Source organism: Malurus melanocephalus, unplaced genomic scaffold (assembly GCF_030028575.1).
Source record: "Malurus melanocephalus ecotype Western Australia unplaced genomic scaffold, MMel_1.1 scaffold_1051, whole genome shotgun sequence".
NCBI classification, from domain to species: Eukaryota; Metazoa; Chordata; class Aves; order Passeriformes; family Maluridae; genus Malurus; species Malurus melanocephalus.
Genome location: NW_026624283.1, coordinates 9,440 through 18,037, shown reverse-complemented (window position 1 = coordinate 18,037; position 8,598 = coordinate 9,440). Strand labels below are relative to the sequence as shown.

Below are 8,598 nucleotides of genomic sequence, written 5' to 3'. Positions count from 1 at the left end.
GTTATCAATCCAGCTGTTATTGATACTGATTATCAATGCAGCTATTATTGATCCCGGTTATCAATGCATCATTACTGATAAGGGTTATCACAGTTTATCAACACTGATAAGGGTTATCAATTCAGCTGTTACTGACACAGCCTATTGAAACTGATAAGGGCTACCAATCCAGCTGTCACTGATCCAGGTTATCAATCCAGGTCAGTTTGTTTCTGACACAGCCTATCAACACTGATAAGGGTTATCAATCCAGGTGTTACCGACACAGCCTATCAATACTCATAAGGGTTATCAATGCATCATTACTGATAAGGGTTATCAATCCAGCTGTTTTTGACACAGCCTATCAACACTGAAAAGGGTTATCAATCCAGCTGTTACTGATCCAGGTTATCAATCCAGCTGTTACTGACACAGCCTATCATTACTGATCCAGCTTATCAATACTCATCAGGGCTATCAATCCAGCTGTTCCTGACACAGCCTATCATTATCAATCCAGGTTATCCATCCAGCTGTTACTGACAGCCTATCAACATTGATCCAGATTATCAATCCAGCTGTTTCTGACACAGCCTATCAACACCGATAACGGCTATCAATCCAGCTGTTACTGATCCAGGTTCTCAATCCAGCTGTTTCTGACACATCCTATCACACTGATAAGGGTTATCAATGCATCATTACTGATAAGGGCTATCAATCCAGCTGTTTTTGACACAGCCTATCATTACTGATCCAGGTTATCAATCCAGCTGTTACTGACACAGGCTATCATTACTGATCCAGATTATCAATACTGATCAGGGCTATCAATCCAGCTGTTACTGACAGCCTATCAACATTGATCCAGGTTATCAATCCAGCTGTTACTGACACAGCCTATCAACACCGATAACGGCTATCAATCCAGCTGTTACTGATCCAGGTTATCAATCCAGCTGTTACTGACACAGCCTATCAATACTGATAAGGGCTATCAATCCAGCTGTTACTAACACAGGTTATCAATCCAGCTGTTACTGACACAGGTTATCAATCCAGCTGTTACTGACACAGGTTATCAATCCAGCCGTTACTAACCCAGCCTATCAACACCGATAACATCTCTCAATCCCTCTCCCCATCTGGCAGCAGCAGGGGTGGTACCTTGTGTCAGGGAGGTGTCGGAGGCGCGCCGCCCCTCTCGGAAGCTGACCGGGGAGCGGTTGTGCGCCTCCCGYTTGTGGCAGCCCAGCGCCTGCATGGCGGGGTTGGCCGGACGCAGCCCCAGCAGCGGCGCCGCCACCCGCGGGCTCTGCTGGCTGCTCAGCACCATCTCCTTCAGGGAAGGAGCCTCTCCCAGCAGCTTCAGATCCCTCTGCATGGAGCCCATGTCGTACTCGGAGTCGATGCTGCCCAGGGATGAGTTCTCGTCCARGGAATAGACTTTTCCTGGGACAGAAACCAAAAACCAGGATTAAAGGTGAGCGCAGCTACCCCTGCCAACAGCAGCTGTCTCAGAGTGAACAGCCAAAAACGTCAAATTTCATAAAGGAATTGTCAAGTTTCATAAACAAATTGTCAAGTCCAACAGGCGTTTTTGGGGATTTCCAGAATGGGGATTTGCCACTGTTTTTTGCATTGTTTTGCAGCATCAGACGCTGTGCAGGTGTTCACTGCCTTTTCCAGAATGGGGATTTGCCACTGGTTTGGTTTTTGCATTGTTTTGCAGCATCAGACCCTTTGAAGGTGTTCACTGCCTTGCCTGGAAAGCGTTTCGGGGGTTTTTTTCCTCCCCATAGATAATCCTGATGAGACTGTAACCTGACAAGCTTTGTCACCTCWCTGCTTTTGGAGTCCAAAGGGTTTTATTTCCCCAGAATCATTTGGGGACATTTAGTTGGAAAAGCAGCCAATTTGCCAGATTTTTCCAGTTGCTGTTTGGGTTCCACATGACTTTTACCACCTGCACATTTGATTTTATGCCGTTTCTACAGCAGATTTGGGGATGTTTTGTTGTTTTTTTCCCTTTGGCTTTTCCAACAAACTCAAACTCTCAAACTCATCACTCTCAAAACCTCACGTTTTTCTTTGCTAGTTAATTAGACTGAGTTCTGAGGGAGAAAACGAGCTTTGAGCTGAGCTCTGTACCTGGGCCTGGCACCATCACCAGCTGGTTGGTGACCTCTGCCAGGGTGTGCCGCCTCTTCCCACCCCGAGCCGCCTGCAGGGCAGCGAAGGCTTGGGCTGGATCCTCCTCTGCCTCTCCTTCMGTCTCAATTCCTTCATCGATGGAGGTTTCCATCATGCTGGAGGGCAGCGATTGGCATCCCTTCCTCATCACCACGGGAGGCACGGGGTCCAGCAGGCAGCCGTTCACCTGGGGGCACAGAGATGGGGCAGCTTAGTTTGAGCCCAGCTTGGTTTGAGCCCGGCTTTGTTTGTGCCCAGCTCTGTGCCCAGCTTGGTTTGTGCCCAGCTTTGTTTGTGCCCAGCTTTGTTTGTGCCCAGCTTGGTTTGAGCCCAGCTTGGTGTGTGCCCAGCTTGGTTTGAGCCCAGCTCTGTGCCCAGCTTGGTTTGAGCCCAGCTTTGTTTGTGCCCAGCTTTGTTTGTGCCCAGCTTGGTTTGAGCCCAGCTTTGTTTGTGCCCAGCTTGGTTTGAGCCCAGCTTGGTTTCAGCCTAGCTTGGTTTGAGCCCAGCTTTGTTTGAGCCCAGCTCTGTGCCCAGCTTTGTTTGTGCCCAGCTTTGTTTATGCCCAGCTCTGTTTGAGCCCAGCTCTGTGTCCAGCTTTGTGCCCAGCTCTGTTTGTGCCCAGCTTGGTTTGAGCCTAGCTCTGTTAGTGCCCAGTTTTGTGCCCAGCTTTGTGCCCAGCTCTGTGCCCAGCTCTCTTTGCAGAGAAGAGAGCACCCCTGAAGGCAGCKGGGGTCTTGAACTCTGCTGAATTAAGTCAGATTTAAGTTTGTCCTGTACAATTCTTAAAAATTTCCTCCTGACGTTCCCTTAACAAGGTTCATGATGAAAAAACAAACAGCTGGGGGGAGTTACAGGRAAAAAATGCAGAATTCCTGCAACTCTGACACTTAAATATTCCCATTTCAGGAGGCAGCACTGTGCTTTTAAAAGACAGAAATCCTTTTTAGCTGTAATGACTTCTGGGAAAAACAAACCCAAAAAAGAATGGGGTGATTTGAAGCCGTACCTTTGGTGTCTCAACTCTTTCCTCCTCCATAAACGCCGCCTCCCTGGAGGCAGGGAAGGAAAAGGATTCTGCTCCCGAGGCTGAGGGAAGACCTGGAGACTGCAGCAGCCTCGGGTTTTGGGAGTGCAGGTTCACCGAGGGCACCACAGCTTGAGCCTAAAAAAAAAAATAAAATCAGATGTTAAAAACTCAAAACTGGAATGGTTTTAGGTAGAGAACATCCAGAGTCAKGGATTAAACAATGCACAGCCCCGCTGCCAAAGCAGAAGTGCAAGATTTGTTTCTTGGTTTGAGATGAATAACATTCTTAGCCTTCAAACTACAAAAAAAAATAACAATCCCACCCCCAAAACACACAAGCAAACCCCAAATGTCATTAAGCTCGGTACTTATTGGAGCTGACTTATTCCCAGCAGCACTCACTGAGTTTGGGGCTGAAATTCCCTTTTTTTTACTCAGTACAAAAGCTCCTGACTGGTACCAGCAGGCTCAGGGCTGCGTAAAGCAACTTTTTTAAAGGTAAAATGACTTTTTTAAGGTAAAATTACTTTTTTAAGGTGCTCTGATTGCTGTGGGGGAGAACAGGAGGGAGAACAGGCCGGGAATGGAGACATTTTGGAGGAGTGGAGTGGAGTTTCATTTTCAGAAGGGCCAAATGTGCTCAGAGATTGAAAAGCAAAGTTTGATAAATAGCTAAAAGTTTCTTAAAAAAATGGTGGCGTGCTGGGTTCCCTGCATTTACAGAAGGCTTAGCAATATAGTGCTGGGTGTCATAAAACGTGCCTTAATTTCCTTGGAAAAAGGGATTATCCTGARATAAATCAYGCTGGAAAGCAGCTTTACATTTGGAATGGCCACAAACCCAATTAACATTTTTGGAAACAACTTGAAGCTGTGTGAAGATATTCCTAAAGCATCAGCCTGGGTTATAAAAAAGGTATTGCTACTCTGGAGAGAATAATAATCACAGAGATTTTGGCATTTTTGACCTTCTTTGATAGGATCCCTATGGGGGAAAAAAGTGGCCCCACAAGTCCTAAATMTAAAACTCAACCAATTATKGTGTAYGACTGAATCCTGGGAAAAGAAAGGGAGTGTTAAYRRCCTGCATGGAGGAGAAAYACCACAATCTTGGCTAYTTTTTATGAARGCCAAGCTCACCTTGGCCACGCTCTGCTCGGCGATGGTGCTGGGCCGGCGCTGGCGCGCGTCCACGCGCTGCTCCACGGGGAAGCTGCTGCGGTGCGATTTCAGCCTCTCCACCAGCAGGTAATAGATGGCAGCGAAGTGRTTGTAGCTCTTGTTCTGCAGGGACTGCGGGAGGGAAGGACACAGAGTGGGGCAGCAGCCAGAGTGGGGTGTGTGCCCTGTTCTACCGCGAAAAACGGGGATTTTGGGGGATTTCTGGGGCAGAGGGGAGGCAAATGTTCCTCTAAACTGGAAAGGTGTCACATCAGATGGGTGCTGAGCTCCCAGACAACTCAGGTGTCCATCCAGGGACCCTTCTGAACCTGCAGGAGGGACTGAGCTGAGTCCTGAATCAATTGATGGTGTTAATCCCACAGAAATTCTGGATTTGTGGCTGTTCTACCGCGAAAAACGGGGATTTTGGGGCATTTCTGGGGCAGAGGGGAGGCAAACGTTCCTCTAAACTGGAAAGATTTCACACCAGATGGGTGCTGAGCTCCAAGACAACTCAGATGTCCATCCAAGTGTCCCTCTGAACCTGCAGGAGGGACTGAGCTGAGTCCTGAAGCAATTGATGGCATTAATCCCACAGAAATTCTGGATTTGTGGCTGTTCTACCGCGAAAAAACGGGGATTTTGGGGCATTTCTGGGGCAGAGGGGAGGCAAACGTTCCTCTAAAATGGAAAGATTTCACAGCAGATGGGTGCTGAGCTCCAAGAAACTCAGGTGTCCATCCAGGGACCCCTCTGAACCTGCAGGAGGGACTGAGCTGAGTCCTGACGCAGTTGATGGTGTCAATCCCACAGAAATTCTGGATTTGTGGTTGGCAAGAACGCTTTGGGACAGGGCAGGCACAGCAGCTGCATGTTTCACCTCATCTCAGCATATTTTACCCCATTTCAGTGTATTTTACCCAAATTTCACTGTATTTTATCCCCGTCTCTGTGTGTTTCACCTCATCTCAGCATATTTTACTTCCATCTCAGTGTGTTTTACCCCAATTTCAATGTATTTTATCCCCACCTCAGTCTGTTTTACCCCAATTTCAATGCATTTTACCCCAGTTTCAGTGTTTCACCCCCACCCGAGCGTGTTTTACCTCATTTCAGTGTATTTTACCCCAATTTCAGTGTATTTTACCCCAATTTCAGTGTATTTTACCTCCATTTCAGCATATTTTACCCCATTTCAATGTATTTTATCCCCACCTCAGTCTGTTTTACCCCAATTTCAATGCATTTTACCCCAATTTCAGCACGTTTCACCYCATCCCAGCATATTTTACCTCCAGAGTTTTCTGCTGGTCGATGCCCAGGCTGTGCATCAGCCTCAGCACCTGCTCGTTGTACTCTCCCAGGGCAGGCTCATTCTCRTTCTCATCCCCTGGGGGGTACAGGAGGGGTCTCTGGGCAGGAACCTCCACCAACATCCACTTGTGCTCCTTGATCTGAGCGATGCTCAAACGTTTGGACGGGTCCAGGACCAGCATCCTCCTGATCAGGTGCTCACACTCTGTTAAGGACGAGAAAAACAAATAAAAAATCTGAATTATTGACCAGCCCAGAGCTGCTGACAGAAGTGATGCTCTGAATCTTTCAAAACAACATTAAAATTCACTGAAAGCCACTAAAATTCAACTCAGTTCCATGGGGTTAAGTAGGATTTTATGAAATAAAGAGAAAAAAAGGGATGAGATGGGCAAGAGCTCTGCTCCAACTGCTCACTCATGGAAGGATGGAAGTTGGTAATTTTAAATAAATAAAAATAAAAATTAAAATTAAATTAAAATTAGAATTAAAATTGAAATTAAAATTGAAATTGAAATTAAAATTGAAATTGAAATTAAAATTAAATAGGGGAATTAATTAAATTAATTAATTAAATTAAAATTAAAGAGGGGAAAAAGCCCAAATTCTTCAAACACATCAGTGCCACCCCCCAGATAATCCCAGAATTGACCCAAAACCCCACCAGGAGAGGGAAAACCCATCTTTTTTTACCTTCTGACATGAAATAGGGGATCCTGAAGCGTCCCTCGAGCACTCTCTGTCTCAGGATGGGCAGAGTGGGACCATCAAAGGGCAGTGCCCCACACACCAACACGTACAGCACCACCCCCATGCTCTGCGGGGAAAAAAATGGGATTTTCAGTCCAAATCTGAGCTCCAGGAAAAGTCTCCAAGGTGGAAAAGGAAGGTTCTGTCACAGGAAATAATTCTGGGGGGGTTTGGATGAGGAAAAGGGAGCTGCACACACGTGGCTGGATGAGAAATGGAAATTGAGTCCAAATTTAGGGTGAAAATTCAGGGTATTTTTATTGATCTCAGCCATAACCATAAAAAACCCAAAGGAAAAAGACCCAAACAAACAAAAAACCCACCAAAAAAAAACCCCAACGGAAACAAAAAAAGCCCACCAAAAAAAACCACAAAACAAACAAAAAACTCATCAAAACAAACAAACAAAAAAACCACTAGAAAAAAAACCCTAAAAAAAACCCCAACGAAACACAAACAAAAATAAAACCCAAATCAAAAAAAACAAATCTCCCACCCCAAAACCAAATTAGGAATGAAAAGCAACCTCTGAAGGGAGAAATCAAAGATTCCTTCCCAAAAGCTGATTGGAATGCAGCTCAAATATTCCGTTTTCAGCGGTTAAAATAAAGGAGTTAAAATTTTAAAGGAGGAATTAAAATTTTAAAGGGGTTAAAATTTTAAAGGAGTGAAAATTTGAACTAAAAATTCAAATTTGGTACCCAAATATCCAGCTGGGGTCCCTCGTACTGCTGCCCTTCAAACACCTCCGGGGCTGCGTAGGGGGGACTCCCACACCACGTTGTCAGAGGYTCCCCGCTCTTATAGAAATTCCCAAAGCCAAAATCTGTGGGAAAAAAAATAAAAAAAAATAAAGGAAAAGTCACCCCAAACTCCCACTGCACCATAAAGATGTGAAAATCCACGCTGGTTCCATCCCAAATCGTTTTGTGGGGTGTCCCAGTGAAAATATTTGGATGTTGGGTGTCTCTGTTGCTGTTTTCTTGTTATTATAATAATATTAATATAATATAATGAATATATATTATAATTAATTATAATTACAATTATAATACTAATATATTATAATAAATATAATATCATTATAATATTAATAACTATTATTAAAATGCTGCAAAATCTTCCCAACGTGGAAAGGTTTTGAGGGAATTTRCACCAATCCGTGAACAGACATCAGTGAAATCCAACAAACTGACAGGCAGAGATGAGAAATGAGATTATGGATTTGCCAATCTGAGAGCTGAGATTTCCTGGGCTTTCCTTAGGAAAAGGATTCTGACAGGTTTGGATTTGGGAGGAAGGAGCTGTGCCAAGAGCAACAGGAATGGGAAAACAGCGGGGTTTTGACAGGGAAGGACATTGCTACTGGATTGTCTGCTGCTCTCGCAGAATCACCACTCCAGAAATCAAAAATTCATTAAAATGTTGGTTTTTATGGCTTCATACGGGACCAGTTACGGTCTGGTATCAACCAGAAGAAAACTTTGTGTGACAAATCCAGGAGAAAATCCTGAGTGACAAAACCACGAGAAAACCCTGAGCCACAAAACCAGGAGAGAACCCCCAGAATCAAAGAATTGAAGAAATATTTAATGAAGACCCSAAAAAAGTTCCCCTGGAGCTGTTTTAGAGCAGCAGCCCAGAACTGACCCTGCTGACTCTGGGGAAGGAATGGGGGCGATTTCCCAGCAGAAGCTCCAGCAGCCCTTCCATAGAATTCTTCCCGTGAAATCACCCAAAAATGAAGCATTTTGGGACCAGCAGAGGGTTTTGGAGCAGATAATGAACAAATTTTGCTATAAAGAAACATTTTGTTATAAGGAAACTCCCCTAAAGCCCTGAACAGGTGGAACCTTAAATCCACGAGAGCCCTGTATGGGATCGGGGTCAGCAAACCCAACACCACCCAAAGGGTGAACTTTGGGACTGTGAGTGCCATCAAAGAGAGCCCCGCTGGGTGCCAGGGGCCAGGCTGGGTGCCAGGGGCCAGGCTGGGTGCCAGGGGCCAGGCTGGTGTCAGGGACCAGGCTGGGTGCCAGGGCTCCGTGTCAAGGTCGGGTCCCAGGGACGTCACCGAGCCCCGGAGCTGCCAGGGGCCAAGGCCAGCTCTGATCCCAACTCGTCAGAAACGGGGAGAGAACGTCCCTGCTGCCTTCCCTCCTCCTCCTCCT

General features: G+C 45.7%; 1 protein-coding gene across 1 annotated transcript in view; it reads right to left on the bottom strand.

Moving 5' to 3' along the window:
• SIK2 (salt inducible kinase 2) overlaps positions 1-8,598 on the bottom strand; it is a gene marked incomplete at its 5' end in the record, with an annotated part of 23,704 nt that overhangs the window by 6,279 nt on the left and 8,827 nt on the right. Inside the window, 8 exons of the mRNA XM_057386780.1 lie at positions 1,084-1,434; positions 2,134-2,362; positions 3,182-3,337; positions 4,343-4,495; positions 5,656-5,882; positions 6,371-6,494; positions 7,129-7,409; positions 7,874-7,937. Of these exons, the coding sequence (XP_057242763.1) occupies positions 1,084-1,434; positions 2,134-2,362; positions 3,182-3,337; positions 4,343-4,495; positions 5,656-5,882; positions 6,371-6,494; positions 7,129-7,409; positions 7,874-7,937 (1,585 nt within the window). The remainder of the gene's footprint in view (positions 1-1,083; positions 1,435-2,133; positions 2,363-3,181; positions 3,338-4,342; positions 4,496-5,655; positions 5,883-6,370; positions 6,495-7,128; positions 7,410-7,873; positions 7,938-8,598) is intronic.